Below are 17,500 nucleotides of genomic sequence, written 5' to 3' on the forward strand. Positions count from 1 at the left end.
TTTTAGTCGGAGTTTACCAATTGATCGAGCCCGAAGCAATCGCAAAGGTCAGCCACTATGTATGGAACAATACTATCGATTGTTCACGTCCTACCGTGTACCTGGACTCAACAAAGACAATTTAGTGACGAACAGCACCAAACTGATGCCAGAGCCTGAACATATCATTGTTATTTGCAAGAACCAAGTAAGTAAACAAAACCTTTTCACATCGAATGTCCCGAAACTGTATACGTTGTCGGGCGAATAATATTTGTTTGGTGATAACCCCAAAAGTTGCTATATTTCTGTTGAAATACACTTTTTTTTTTTTTTTTTTCAATTACTTTCGAAAATAATGAAGAATCTGGGACAATAATTTTATCATTATTACGCTGACGTTTAAAACTTAAATTACCAAGAAATTTCAATGGTGGAGTATTAATTTAGATAGTGGAGGCGCAATGGCCCAGTGGTTAGGGCAGCGGACACGCGGTCGGAGGATCGCGGTTTCGATTCCCAAACCGGGCGTTGTGAGTGTTTATTGAGCGAAAACACCTAAGCTCCACGAGGCTCCGGCAGGGGGTGGTGGCGACCTCTGTTGTACTCTTTCTCTCACACTTTCTTCCTCTTTCTCGGCTGGGGGGAACACATACGCCATGGGAAGCCGGGCCTATGAGCCTGGCTATCCTTTGAAAGGGCAACGTTTATCCTTTTTTTATTAATTTAGATAACTTTAGAGCAGAAAGTTTGTACCGTCGAACCAAGAGCAATATCATGCGGCGGATTGATATCAAAAGGTTAAGGACAAATAAGATAATATAGTCCCTACATGCCTTCTAAAAGAACAAGAATGCTTTTAATAATAGGTCAGTTGGATCACAATTAACCTGGGACTAAACAATAACAGTTTCCTTTCATTATTTCTTTATGTATTAATTCGGCGTAACATTTATTTGGTTAGTTATTAATCAAGCGTCTCTGGGTATTTATTCGACTGTACGTTCATTTAAATATCTTTACCATTACTGTAGATCTCTTAATGTTCGACATGTTAATACATGATTCTACCTCAGACGGTGAGCTGGCAAAATCTTTAGCACGCCAGGCAAAGTGCTTGGCGGCATTTCGTCCGTCTTTATATTCTAAGTTCAAATTCCGCCGAGGTCGACTTTCCCTTTCATCCTTTTGGGGTCGATAAAATAAGTACCAGTTGAGTACTGGGGTTGATGTAATTGACTTAACCCCATCCCCAAAATTGTTAGTCTTGTGCCAAAACTTGAAACCACTATGTGATTTTATCTAATTTCCCATGTACTTATTTATCTATTTGTGTCTAAATATCTATCTAACTACCTATTAATCTATCTATTCATCTATTTATCTACAGAATCAGCGATGCATTTTCTATCCATCTATTTTATATAATGCGTTCCATATAGGTCATCTTGAAATTATTTAATTTTATACAAATAAAATATACATTTCGGCATATTCTACTTAGCAATTCGTTTGCTGCTACTTTGGAGTTGCTACATTTCGCTGATGAAGCCAAAATGATGTAGACATATGATTTGAGTTCTCCTCAGAATAAAAACAAAATATTATACAGGTCATCTACTATTATTGTATTATTATTATTTTTTCTTTCTTTTTTGTTGGTATTTTTTCTTGCTACAAATTGGTTTCTACTTTAATTTCTTCAAGGCACGAAGCATTAAATCAACTGACAACCGCCAATCGTCTTCTTAACTCAGTTCATGTGTCAAAGGGGAAATGTGAACGTTCACGTTAGAATTCGTTTCTCTTCACAGCAGGCATACTTATCACATTTTGTAAACTTCATTGCGATTTCTACCGACATAATCCATCGTTAATTTTCTTGGACTCTTACTTCTTTTCTGCCTTTGATGAATCAACCTATCGAAGCTGTCAGTCAATTTACGTCTATATGGGTATACCTGTGAGTCTGCGTGCGCATGCATAAGTGTGTGCGTATATATAGTATATATATATATATATATATATATATATATATATATATATATATATATAAAATAAATGCGCCCTTTTAAAGCCTAGCCAGGCTCATGGGCCCGGTTTCCCGGTTTCAATGGCGTATGTGTTCCCCAGCTGGACGGGACGCCAGTCCATCGCAGCGTTACTCATTTTTGCCAGCTGAATGGACTGGAGCAACGTGAAATGAAGTGTTTTGCTCAAGAACACAACGCGTCGCCCGGTCCAGGAATCGAAACCACAATCTTACGATCATGACGCTGACATCCTAACCACTAAGCCACGCGCCTCACACACACACACACACACACACACACACACACACACACACACACACACACACACACATATATATATATATATATATATATATATATATATATATATATATATATATATATATATATATATATATATTAGATCCTTGTTTTTTTTCATTTCTCTGCATCGTCCTTATTTCAACATCTTCTCTTCGTACCTTTTTCTCTCTATTTACTTCTGTCTCTCCTCCTTTCTATCACGCTGTCGCTCTGCCTTTATCTCTCCCTCTCTAGCCTAGTATTCACTCTTTATCGACCTAATTCATACGTACATTCATTCGAGTTATTTCTACAATTATTCGCTATTTCACTTGTTCGTTCTCTGCCGATATTTGAAGCAACTCCTACGGCAGTTACATTACGTCCATCTTGTAGAACAACCCAAGGGAAAAATACAATTGTTATTCGAGTTATTCTGAACTAATTAATTACTTCTACTCAACTCTTGCCATGAGTGGTTTGGAGATCGATAAATCAATCAAAACCGATTACAAACAAGAATAAATTTCCCTTTCGTTTTTTTGTTTCAAGGCGAATAGAAGGGAAATAAAGGAATCTTACATCTTTCCGAAACAGCCTTTTAATGGAATTACAAAATTGTACACAATCATATCGCCATTGCATTTAAATTAGATAACCGAAATCATGGTGATTTTGTTTTTTTACCTTTTTATACATTTATCCAGTGTTTTAATTGGTCTTTACTTTCTCTGACAGTCGTCGGGTGGTATATTTCCGCATATAGATAGATAGATAGATAGATAGATAGATAGATAGATAGATAGATAGATAGATAGATAGATAGATAGATTTGCGTGTGTGAGAGAGGGGGAGAGAGAGATAGACAGTGGGAGAGAGAGAGAGATAGACAGTGGGAGAGAGAGAGAGATAGACAGTGGAAGAGAGAGAGAGATAGACAGTGGGAGAGAGAGAGAGATAGACAGTGGGAGAGAGAGAGGGAGAGATAGACAGTGGGAGAGAGATAGACAGTGGGAGAGAGAGAGAGAGAGAGATAGACAGTGGGAGAGAGAGAGAGAGATAGACAGTGGGAGAGAGAGAGAGATAGACAGTGGGAGAGAGAGAGATAGACAGTGGGAGAGAGAGATAGACAGTGGGAGAGAGAGATAGACAGTGGGAGAGAGAGAGAAGGTACATGGTTTAATGGTCTGGGTGTTGTTCTCACGCTCACAAGAACCTGGTTCTGATTCTCACACCGGCAGTGCGTTGTGTTCTTGAACGAAACGCTTCTGTTTACGTTCCTCCAGTTGACTCAGTTCTAAGAAGGGAACCGTGCGATGCAGTGGTGTTCTATTCAGATACGCGCGTGTGTGTGTGTGTGTGTGCGCATTCAGATATATATATATATATATATATATATATATACAGAACCTATCTCCACAGCAAGGGCGCAGACACACTCCAAGTTTTATTTGAATTCTTACAAGTTCTAGCATGAATTTTAGCACACCAAGTTTGGAAATTGGAAAACATTAATCTGAATGGTCGTTTGCTAAGCTAGAAATAGCAGCCAAATTCCTTCAAATCATATCTTGATGCCATAAAAAGGAAGATCACATTGGTCAGTGTAGTAGTAACTAAACAAAAAGAAAGGATAGACATGAATGACTGACATGTCTTTAATCAGAGGTTTGACCAATCAACTCTGACCTATGAGTAAACAATAGTTTGAGAGAGGCAAAGCGCAACCAATGGACCTACAAGAAAATAGCAGCTAGATCTTCCTGAAATCACTTTCTATCACCTTTAATAAAAGAAAGTCATCGAATTTTATAGTCCAGAATAGACTAGGCCTGTACAAATAGATGCTGGAGGTCATGGCTGCAATACTTTTAATCATACGCCTCCTAGATAAAGGTTGACCCGTAGTTGAACAACGCATCGATGACGACAACAACATGGCATCTGCTAACACGATATTTGGTTGCGCAATATTTTGCAGTTTTATTGTTCGTCCTATTGATATATGCACCTACATGTGCATTTTGACACTGCTGCATTTGTACGTATCATTTGTTATGTAAATTGTCAATAAGGTTTTTTCTCACTTGCAATAAATAAATACATAACCAGATAAGACCTCCACTTTTATGATGCGTGTGCATGTGTGTAGTGACGCATATATGTGTGCCTACGATACAGACGTACTACAATAGATTCGCATCTATGTATGCCTGTATATATATATATATATACATACATATATACGCGCATACTTACCAATTTATACAGTTAGGAAGATCGTTAGAATCTAAATAAACTTCCAAGCAGAGAAGTATGCATGTACATATATTTGGATGCGAAGAAACAGATGACGCATACGTACAAACACACGCACACACACACTCACACACACACACACACACATACACACACACACACGCAAACGCACGACTCACTCACACATCCACCACACGCACTCTTACACATATACACATTGATGTTTATGTATGAATATATATACATACACAAATATACATACATATGTGTACATATATTTATATATATGTGTATATATATGTGTATATATATATATATATATATATATATATATATATATACACATACGCACACACACACACACACACACACACATACACACCCACACATCTCTTCGCACATAAACCTCGATGACGTGTCAATACTTGGTTCATTAGACTAAAATCGAACTATAAACGCGCTGCTCATGGCACTGAAGCAAAGAGCGGGTGTAAAAACGATGCTATAAACATAGAAGAGTTACAATCAATAGTCATGTTGGCATCGAACGGCCATACAGAGAGAGAGAGAGGAACGAGGGAGGAGGAGAGAGCCGACAGGTTGACTGAGAGAGAGAGTATACAGAGAGAGAGAGAGAGAGAAAGAGAGAGAATTCTGAACTGAGAGAGAGACAGAGACACAGCTGACTGTGAAAGAATGAGCGAGAGACGGAGAGGGAGAGAGAGAGAGATGGCGAAGAGAGAGATGGCGAAGAGAGAGATGGCGAAGAGAGAGATGGCGAAGAGAGAGATGGCGAAGAGAGAGATGGCGAAGAGAGAGATGGCGAAGAGAGAGATGGCGGAGAGAGAGTGAGAGAGAGACACGGAGCTGACAGTGGGAGAAGGCGGAAATATTCTTGTTTTTTTATCTTTTATCTTTTACTTGTTTCAGTCATCTGACTGCAGCCATGCTGGAGCACTGCCTTGAAAAATGTTACTCAACCAAGTAAAACCCTAGTACTTAATTTTGTAAGCCATCGGTCGTTTTTGCAGAACTGCTAAGTTACAGGGACGTAAACACATCAGCACCGGTTGTGAATCGGTGATGGGGGACAAACACAGACACAAGACGCGCGCGCACACACACACACACACACACACGCACACACGCAATAAACACACACACACACACACACACACACACAAATATATATACATATATATATACATATATATATATATATATATATATATATATATATATATATATATACATATATATATATATATATACACACACATATATAACAAAGGCACTAAAAGCGCCAGCTTTGCTAAAAAATATGAGTCAAAAACACTCCAAAGCCACAAGAATTAGCACTAAATTTTTACACACATGGTTGAAAAAAAACTAAGTGAATAAGGATTGCTTCTTATCTCAGTAAAATTGCGAGTTAACCTGATATCATGATTTCGAATTTAACTACGAAAGCACTGATTCTCTTCAGCCAAGTCTACACATAACAATACTTATAATTCACTTCAACGAATACCTGTGCTCGTTTGGGGGCCCCAGCTACATTGAAAAAATGAACTAAGTGACTTAATTTATAGATATATAAAGAACGTTATTATTCTTAGTGCCCTTGTTATATATACATATATATATATATATATATATTAATTTTGCCTATACGGTTTTAAACTTGCGGCCACTAATATTGTTATCTCTCATGAGTAATAATGTTCTTTGGAGTGGCTTGCTTACCAACCACATGGTTCCGTGTTCATTCCCACTGCGTGGCACCTTGGGCAAGTGTCTTCTACTATAGCCTCGGGCCGACCAAAGCCTTGTGAGTGGATTTGGTAGACGGAAACTGAAAAAAGCCCGTCGTATATATGTAAATATATATATATATGTGTGTATATGTTTGTGTGTCTGTGTTTGTCCCCCCCCCCCCCAACATCACTTGACAACCGATGCTGGTGTGTTTACGTCCCCTTAACTTAGCGGTTCGGCAAAAGAGACCGATAGAATAAGTACTAGGCTTCCAAAGAATAAGTCCTGGGGTCGATTTGCTTGACTAAAGGCGGTGCTCCAGCGTGGCCACAGTCAAATGACTGAAACAAGTAAAAGAATATATATATATATATATACATATCCGACAGGCTTCTTTCATTTTCCATCTTCCAAATCCACTGATAAATCTTTGGTCGGCTCAAGACTATAGTAGAAGACACTTACCCACGATGCCACGCAATGGAACTGAACCCGGAACGATGTGGGTAAGAACCAAGCTTCTTACCACACAACAACGCCTATACCTACTTCCTCCAGTCACAGGATTACTGAAAAATATCTGTTGTTATTTTGCTCCAGTTTGTCTTTTTTTGTATATCTAGAACTAAATTGATAAGGGAGTCGTCCTTTTGAAATAACAGTAGGTACAGGTATGGCTGTGTGGTTACAAAGCTTACTTTACAACCACATAGTTTCGGGTTCAGCCCCCGCTGTGTTGAACCTTGGGTAAGTATCATAGGACCGATCAATATATTCTAAGTAAACTCGACAGACGGAATCTGTGTGAACCCGTCGAATACTGAGGTCCAGGGTAGCGACAAACACATTCCTCTCAAAGTTGCTGACCTTGTGCATAAATTTGAAACTATTATTATTATTATTATTGTTGTTGTTGTTGTAGTTGTTGTTGTTGTGGAGGCGCAATGGCCCAGTTGTTAGGGCAGCGGACTCGCAGTGGGCGTTGTGAGTGTTTATTGAGCGAAAACACCTAAAGCTCCACGAGGCTCCGGCAGGGGGTGGTGGCGAACCCTGTTGTACTCTTTCACCACAACTTTCTCTCACTCTTACTTCCTGTTTCTGTTGTGCCTGTAATTCAAAGGGTCAGCCTTGTCACACTGTGTCACGCTGAATATCCCCGAGAACTACGTTAACGGTACAAGTGTCTGTGGAGTGCTTAGCCACTTGCACGTTAATTTCACGAGCAGGCTGTTCCGTTGATCGGATCAACTGGAACCCTCGTCGTCGTAAACGACGGAGTGCCAACAACAACAATATCATTATTATTATTATCATTATTATTATTGTTGTTGTCGTTGTATCTGGTATTAATGCAGTAACGTCAACAAAATCATACCGTGTCCTTAAACGTTGAAATGTTATGATAGAATCCGAGCAAACTATACCTAGAAAAGGTTATGATTTACAAAGACATCCTCTCCATTGCTAACAACGATTTTGTAATATTCATTGCTTTGTTTCATTAATTTCGTTTGAAGTTTTTATAACATTTCTTGTAGGTTTATGTTTTGTTTCGATGGAGATTTCTTGAGAGAAGCTAACTTTCTTCAACTAAACAAGACTTACAACAACGGTTTTTAGCTAGTTTTCGTTTATTGTGGTTATTTTTCTGTTTGTTTGTTTTTCTGGGGTTTTTTTTTTCTCCTTCAATATTTAGTTCTTTGTTTTTCAAACAATTCAGGTAGTTTCCCTTTCGTTTGAAATCCCAAACCCTTTTTTGTTGTGGCTTTTGTTTTGTTTTGCTTTGTTTTGTGATATTTATATATTTATATTTTGCTTCAAATCTGAGAATGAATTGAAGCGAAAGTAAAAAAAAGAGGGGGAAAAATGCCGCTATCATTCAGTAGCCAAGTAGATTTCTTTGTCTTTGAATATAACTAATCTTTCTTCCCCTTCTCTCCCTCTCTATCCCCTCTCTTTTGTCATTCCTTTCTCTCCTCTTCTCTCTCTCTCTCTCTCTATCTCCTCCCTTTTGTCATTTCTTTCTCTCTCCCTCTCTCTATTTCTCACTTTCTTGTCCGCTGTGCCATGAAATCCATGCTTTTTTTTTTTTTTTTTGTTAGTTTATTTTTTCTCCATTTATACTTTCCTTTCCATCCGTTCTGCATTTGGTATGTAACCACTTCACATTTATCGTCTGCTTCGCTGGAGACCAACGAAAATGAGATTTCTTTACTACGTTGTGTAGGATTAGCTCGAAGGCAGAGGTAGAATTACAGCTTCTTGCGTAGGCATGAAGTCTGAGATCTTTAGGGATACGGATAGATCTTTGACAGCGTGACATTCATTCCAGAACTACAGAGTCCTTTAAGCAAAAAAAGCAAGATTTTAGGAATACAGGAAATACAAAAATTTGACGCTTATTAAATCATATGAATTTTCGAGCCAACGTGACGGCGTCTGGTTGGTCTCGCGATTTGCTGGAAATAGCAACCAAACTCTCCCTTAGACGCCACCCTACCGTCTTAAAAAATGAAAGCACATTGAACAATGTCTGAAATATAAAAAGCAAATGCAGGATGATCCCCGCTAATCGATCGGAGCTGATTTGAAATTAAACAAAAGCGATGACTTAAAGTACATCAAACTCAGATTCTGAGCACAGCTTTGATTACAATGTAACATGGTACCTACACTTACACTTGCGGCGGTATTTACCCGGCGTAGATTGAGCCGAGTCCGACCAACGAGTTCATCACGTCCTTCACAAATGCTGACCGCATCTGACCGTCGACCGCAGTGGAGGCTATTTGCGGCCCAAAAAGCAAGCGCATCGGATAGCGCGTAACCGTAGTCGTCATTCACAGCTGAGGTGTAGAGTTAATGCTCGGAGTTTCAGTGGGGATATAAGTTCACTTGTAGTCCCCAGTCATATGGGATTTAAGATATGGTAGAAGCCACCACCATCACCTCCCCTCAGTTGATGTTCTATACACTAGATTAGTATATGATTTAAGTTCAAATAAATGTAAATCGACCCCAGAACTTATTCTTTGTAAGCCTAGTACTTTGTAAGCCTAGTACTTTGTAAGCCTAGTACTTATTCTATCGGTCTCTTTTTACCGAACCGCTAAGTTACGGGGACGTAAACACACCAGCATCGGTTGTCAAGCGATGGTAGGGGGACAAACACAGACACACAAACACACATACATATATATATACATATATACAACGGGCTTCTTTCAGTTTCCGTCTACCAAATCCACTCACAAGGCTTTGGTCGGCCCGAGGCTATAGTAGAAGACACTTGCCCAAGGTGCCACGCAGTGGGACTGAACCCGGAACCATGTGGTTGGTAAGCAAGCCACACAGCCACTCCTGCGCCTGAGAGTTTGTGATTTGAAAAAATTCTCTTGTTATTCTAAAATCTGTTGGTGGTTACAGTTAAATTATATTTCAGTGAAGAGGTTAACCAAAACATCATCAAAGTTGTCTCCTCTTCTGCTAAATACCAGACTCGCTTCCTCATGAGATGGCTGAATCGTTAACTCGCTGGACAAAATGTTTAGCCGCATTTGATCTGTCTTTACGTTCTGAGTTCAAATTCCGCCGAGATCGATTTTGCCTTTTATCCTTTCAGGGTCAATGAAATAAGTACCAGTTGAGCACTGGGGTCAATGTAATCGACTAAACCCCTCACCCAAAATTTCAGGCTTTATGCCTATAACAGAAATGAATATTTTTGATATTTTAATTTTGGGTTGTGTTATCTCCCCTGATTTTCTTGACCAGAGTTAGTCATTGAAATTGTGACATTTTCTCATGTCTATACCAAGGGTGTAATTATAATTAATTAAAATTTCTTGGTTCATTACATCAAGTATATTAGTACCTATTTAACTAATAATTACAAAATACCTGGCAATTCTTAATTAGCGTTGCCATCCAATGGTTGATTACCTGATTTTGATCTCAGAAATATTATCATACTCATGCATTTTTTCCAGTGCCGTCAGCCAACGAATTGAAATCAATGAGTCGACGAGGAAACCTCTATGTGGCTTCTAAACATGCTGGAAATAGCAGCTAATTCTCCATCACATCACACACTAGCGACTTGAATAAATAGGAAACCAGGTTACATATCTGATCTCTTTCATCCTTTACGTGTTTCAACCATTGGACTGCGGTCACGCTGGAGCACTACTTTGAAGGGGTTTAGTCGAATAAATCGACCCTGTACTTATTCTTTTTTAAGTCTAGCACTTATTCTATCGGCGTTTTTTGTCGAACCGCTAATTTACTAGGACGCAAACAAACCAGTACCGGCTGTAAATCGGCGGTAGGGGACAAACACAACCACAGACAGCGACACATACATACAAGCATATATATATATATATATATATATATATATATATATATATATATATATATATATATATATATATATGACGGGCTTTGACAATTTCTGTCCACCAAATTTGCTAACCAAGCTTCTTAACCACACAGACACGCATGTACAAAAGTGGAATGAATTCAGGTGGGTCGATTTCGCTCATAGAGCCGCAAGATTATGGATGACCTTGGGGTAAGCAACATCAACAATGAAATCAATTCAATTAGATCACTTCAACCGGAAATGAATCCGGTCCACCGACTCAGGCTGTTAAGACTTTATGGAGATTGCTGATTTTCTAAGACAGGATTGTTGACATCTTAATTCAATATTAAATTGTTTTAAGTCTTTGAATTTAAAAAAAAATGAAATTCTGTAGAGTTTGTACCTTTTTCAATGATATTAGCGGCTGTTAGAGGAGTGCAATAGCAAAAGCTAAGAGTCCTAACCGGGTTGCATAATGAGATGAAACAGGACTTCACATCTGTTCAACATCGATTGGCTTCTCATAGAGTTATTCACAGCTTAAAGAACTGAGCTGAAAAAAAAAGGAAACTAAATCTGGCAATTAGTTTCCCAAGGAGTTTGATAATGACGCGCTGAATGTGTTAAGAAGGTGAGTGTGTGTGTGTGTGTGTGTGTGTGAGAGAGAGAGAGAGAGAGAGAGAGAGAGAGAGAGAGATAGAGAGAGAAAGAAAGAAAGAGAAAGATAGAGAGAGAGAGAGAGAGAGAGAGAGAGAGAGAGAGAGAGAGAAGAAAGAGAAAGAGAGAGAGAGCGAGAGAGAAAGAAAGGGAAAGAGAGAGAGAGAGAGAGAAAGAAAGAGAAAGAGAGAGAGAGAAATAAAGAGAAAGAGAGAGAGAGAGAGGCAGACAGACAGATAGACAAGGAAATAGAGTGTAAGAGAAGGGAAAAGAAGAGAGAATTTAGAAGAAGAAGAAGAAGAAGAAGAAGAAGAAGAAGAAGAAGAAGAAGAAGAAGAAGAAGAAGAAGAAGAAGAATGAGAAGAAGAAGAAATGAAAGAATCGAATGAGAAAATGGTTAATTAGAGGAATAGATTGATGTGGGAAGAGAAAAGACGCTGTAAGGAGGAAAACAGAAGCAATATTGATGGGTGAAAAACTATGGTATACCCATTCTATTTATTAATTACTGATTCATTAAATGCCCTGAAATGAAATTAATTATCAATTACTGTTAGGATTGCTGGAGCGTTAAATCGTCGGACAAAATGCCTTATTTAATTATGCAGCTCTATAGCTTCGGAGTTCAAATCTTGGCGAAATCTACTTTGCTTTATGAGCCACCATTCGATACCTGGTTGATCCTGCCGGTAGTCATATGCTTGTCTCAAAGCTTAAGCCATGCAAGTGTAAGTTCATGCCGTAAACGAATGGTGAAACCGCGAATGGCTCAGGAACCGGACCTAATCCTCGGGACCGTATTCCTCACCGCGAGGAGAGTGGATAACTGTGGCAATTCTAGAGCTAATACATGCAACCGAAGCTGCGATCACAGGTCGCACCCGGGCGTCGGGCCGAAAAACGGCGTTCGGCAGCAGCCGCGGCTTCGCGCCACCGCTCGCCGCCGGCGCCCGCTCGGCGGTCCAGGGCGGTGCACCCGCGCTCGACCCTCGGTCGCGACGATACGGTCGGCCTTCCGCATTGGACGCAGCGCAAATATTAGACTGAGATCGACGCGATAAAATAAAGTATCTTTGGTGCGAACTCAATCGATTATACCTCATAAATTAAAATTTATTACCTTGTTCCAGTAACAGAAACCAATTACTACTATTCACAAATACTTTATACATTGAATCTGCTAGTTATAGCTTGAGCTGCTCGAAAAATAGTTATACACTCCCTCATATTACGCTCTGCGTTTAACCAAAAATGAAGGACTCGACAACAAATGTGTACTTAGATAAGCAAAAAGATGGAATGGTCACATCTGGAACGCATTTGATCATAGGTTTGTTTCATCGAGGCTGACTGATCAGGGTGTAAATGACATCAACTGGTATCATCAGTGCCGTGTACTTGGTTACGTAACACTGCCTAAACACCAATCTTGAGAGATTAGGCTTCTCAAAACCAGAAAGGAGAAAGCTAATTCGAAGGCTACAGATCCAATCCATCACTGGAACTGTAAAAATCTGTAAAACTTTCCAGAAGTTTATCATTTAAATATATATGAGTATGTCTAGAAATGCAACTATATGCATGAGAATAGATACATAAAACAAAACATATTTACATACATATTTACATACATACATGCATACATACATACATGCATACATACATGCATACATACATGCATACATACATGCATACATACATGCATACATACATGCATACATACATACTCTGTTGTTGAGGTTGAAATTTCAATGAAGGAGCTTTGGATCTAGGTTAGAAACTTGGTCTTTTTCTATTGGCAAGAAATCTTGAAATAAAACTGAACAATGACATACATATATACATACATACATACATACATAAACAGATAGATCCTATTTTACATTCAAGGAAATGGAAAGAAAGTTATACAGACAGAAGGAGAGAGATGTGTCTATATCTCTGACAGGAATTTCGAATAGCAAGTAGTGATGGATGTACGAAGTATCTGTTTGTAAAAAAATGTAGAGATGATGGAAGAAAAAATAAAGATAGATGGAAAATAAGAACAAAAGAAAGAAAGAAAGAAAGAAAGAAAGAAAGAAAGAAAGAAAGAAAGAATATCGGTTTGTTCTGAAAAATTCTTCTCGTTTGAAGCTGAGAGGAAAGATAATTTTGGCTTCATCATAGCTAAACTAGTCGGTTCACTGTAATTATCTCAATGTAAAGGACCGGTTCCTGTCTCCAAGACAGGGAGACTAGAAGCGTTTATGGCCGGATTTTTGCGTTCCTGGCATGATGGGAGTGAACCATATTTGCATGTTGGGTTTCTGCCAGTTGAATCGTTGCCACGAAACATCTCCTCAGCTTTTATATTTCTTCTTATTATTATTATTATTGTTTTCACCAATTTATTGAACTTCCTCAGTCTCCTCTCTTCTTTCTCTCCCTCCTTCTTTCTCCCTCTTTATTCCCTCTCTCTATCTCTCTATCGCTCTCTCTCTCTATCTCTCTATCGCTCTCTCTCTCTCTTTACCTCAACATATACATACACATACAAGCATATATACCTACACACACACATACATACATACATACATACATATATACATACATACATACATACATACAGATATATATGTATGTATGTATGTATGTATATATATATATATATATATATATATATATACATATATATATATAGCTAGAGCTAGGTGTGTGTACATAATATATATACAGATACATACATATGACACATGGATATACAAATAAATATGATATATACACAGACAATATGTGTGTGTGTGTGTGTGTGTGTGTGTGTGTGTGTGTGTGTGTGTGTGTGTGTGTGTGTGTGTGTGTGTGTGTGTGTGTGTGTGTGTGTGTGTGTGTGTATCGCGTTAATATTCAAAAAATTATTGTTAATAACAATCATGAATTGGAATAATCCAGGTAGATGGTAATGTTTTCTCTAAGCAGGAAAATTCATTTTCGATAAAAATAATTCTGAACTTGCTGAAATTATTTTCTCTTTTCTTTGAGAATCAATGACAAACGCTCCTAGATTTTTGTTCCCTTCTTTCAATTAAAAAGTAACTTTCGATTCATTGTGAAAACCCCTACTTATATAATTGAGTTATCACCACCTACATGAATTATAATTATGAGTCTTCTCTGAAGAGACAAGAGTCGTGACATCTGGCCATGTAAAAAGACAATAATCAAGTATCTCGAATCCAGGTTACTACGACCATCTCATCAAAATCTGTATTTGTATGTGTGCGTGAGTAAGTGAGGGGCTGGGACAGAAATGTGGCTGAATAAGAAATCGGCTACTTTTTTTGTTAGAGTAATAACTAGGTGGCTGGCAAGCCAGTATACTTAAAATAATATTTCGGTCATCAGATAGAAATACGGATAATCAACATATCAGATGGTTAGATTTTTATAAGAATTTTAAGGGTTTATCTTTTTATATATATTTATAAACAGTGGCGTGTAGCTTAAAAAGTATGCCTTCAGCCTTCCTTGTGCTACATGTCAAAGGCTCAGAGGAAGATGTATGAATGCAAGATGTTAACTCTCATGACTTGAGATAAGCAAGACTTTTTAAATATATTGTCTCCACATCGAATCGAAACCGCATTGTCTATATGGTTTGTTCTTTTCACCACTGTACATTACAAGAACACAAACAGATTGCGCGATAAATAAAGCGATAACGCTAATTTCCTGATCAAATCTAGGTCTAACTCAAGTGGTCGTTGAAACAGTTAAGCGCAAAAGTAAATTTCGTTTCATTCTTCTAAATCCTGAGTTCAATTATCACCTATATTAAAGTCTTATTTCTCTGGGGTTGATGAATTAAAATATTCGAAGTCGATTCCTCATCGCTTCCTCACATAAGCAATAGTACTTTATGAATATTTGAACACTTCTTATTCTTTATCAATACACCGAAATTATATCCCATTGAATTATTAGATACAAAAAGGAAGCTGTAAGCTGACATAACCGATAGCGCGTCGGAGAAAATGCCTACCAGCATTTCTACGGACTCCTTAGGTTCTGAGTTCAAATTCAGCGGGAATCGACTTTACCGTTCATTCCTTTTTAGGTCGATAAATAAAAAGTGAGTTGAGCACTTATGCCGATGTAATCAACCAGACGCCTCCTCCAAAAATTTCTGACCTTGTACTGAATTATGAAACCATTATCAAAAGTAGGAAAAAAAGGCGGCGAGCTGGCGGGACCGTGAGCACACTGAGCAAGATGTTTAGGGGCATTTCATCCGTCTTTATGTTCTGAGATCAAATTCCGCCGAGGTCAACTTTGCCTTTCATCCTTTCAGGGTCAATGAAATAAGTATCACTTGAACACTAGGTCAATGTAATCGACTAGCTCTTGCCACCAAAATTTCAGGCTTTGGGTCTATTGTAGGAAGAGTTACTCTTTTACTTGTTTCAGTCATTTGACTGTGGCCATGCTGCAGCACCGCCTTTAGTCGAGCAAATCGACCCCGGGACTTATTCTTTGTAAACCTAGTACTTATTCTATCAGTCTATTTTGCCGAACCGCTAAGTGACAGGGACATAAGCACACCAGCATCGGTTGTCAAGCAATGCTGGGGGGACAAACACAGACACACAAACACAGACACACAAACACACACATATATACGACGGGCTTCTTTCAGTTTCCGTCTACCAAATCCACTCACAAGGCTTTGGTCGGCCCGAAGCTATAGTAGGAGACACCTGCCCAAGATGCCATGCAGTGGGACTGAACCCGGAACCATGTGGTTGGTATGCAAGCTACTTACCACACAGCCACAAAAGGACGTGTTTTCTTTTGATTTTGTCTTTGATTTTCACTCAGATAAAATGTACACACATACGAACACACGTATAAATATATCCATAACAATGAACACACAAGCACGTACGCATTAACACGCATACAAACATAAAAAGCATGCTGTTTGTTGTTTAACATTCGTATAAGGATGATGAACAATAAGAAACCTGCGGAAACCAAATCTTGGTTACCATGACAACTGATCCAAATCCAATGAAAATGTAGGTAGCTTATGGCACCCAGCTAACTTTCAAGAGACATGCATTTATATAAACATCACACACACACACACATCGACAAAGGTAAATCCACAAATACGCGCGCGCGCTCCTACAAACGTAGGTATATGTAAACGTTTCTCACATATACATGTAAACACATATAAACATATGTATACATATATGTATAAACATGTGAATATGCGTACATATTCACATGCACATGCAACACATATACAGACATATGCACAACCGCATATCCATACACGCGCATAGCCACCTATATACGAATCTACACTTATGTATACACGCACACGCAACCACAAATACAGAGATACACATTCATATACACATGCACACACATGGACACACAAACACACACACGCAAATACAAACATACACAGAAACATAAATATATAGATATACATATATATTTATATATATATATATATATATATTTATTTATATATATATATATATATATATATATATATATATATATATATTTATTTATATATATCTATATACATATATATATATATATATATATATATATATATATATATATATATATATATATATATATATATATATATATATATATAACTGCAAGGAGCATAGGGGAGCGGGCAAACGAACATTGGAGGGAACTTAAGGAAGGGAAGAACTCATCAGTTCTGTACCAGCACGCTGAGCAAGAACATAGAGGCTCAATCAACAACATAGAAATTAAAATTTTATCTACACATAGCAGTGATGCAGCACTTAGACAAATTACTGAAGCTACACACATAATAGAAGAGAAACCTAGCCTGAATAGGAAACTAGAATGGAACACTAACACACCAATAACAAACCACAAACCACAGCATGTGACAACATGTTACCCATAAGCCAATAATAATATGAACAAAGTATAATACAATACATAGATAAACAAATGGAATTAAATACTACATACGTTAACAAAATTTAATTAAACGCAGAAAAAAAAAACACACACACACATGAACAAATAAATAAATAAATAAAAACAAATACAAACGAACACGTATTAACAGAGAATATAGGTGATACAGACACTCCCCATACACACATGCACTTACAAAAGA

At 38.0% G+C, this 17,500-nt stretch overlaps 1 protein-coding gene across 8 annotated transcripts in view; it reads left to right on the forward strand.

Annotated features, from left to right (window-relative positions):
* Nucleotides 1–17,500, forward strand: part of LOC106867711 (choline O-acetyltransferase) — a 643,259-nt gene that overhangs the window by 548,362 nt on the left and 77,397 nt on the right. For all 8 annotated transcript variants that reach the window (XM_089352873.1, XM_089352872.1, XM_089352870.1 and 5 more), the window contains one exon: nucleotides 7–187. In XM_089352873.1, the coding sequence (XP_089208999.1) occupies nucleotides 7–187 (181 nt within the window). The remainder of the gene's footprint in view (nucleotides 1–6; nucleotides 188–17,500) is intronic.

The sequence above is a fragment of the Octopus bimaculoides genome, chromosome 5 (genome assembly GCF_046866305.1).
Source record: "Octopus bimaculoides isolate indiv1 chromosome 5, ASM4686630v1, whole genome shotgun sequence".
In the NCBI taxonomy this organism is placed as follows: domain Eukaryota; kingdom Metazoa; phylum Mollusca; class Cephalopoda; order Octopoda; family Octopodidae; genus Octopus; species Octopus bimaculoides.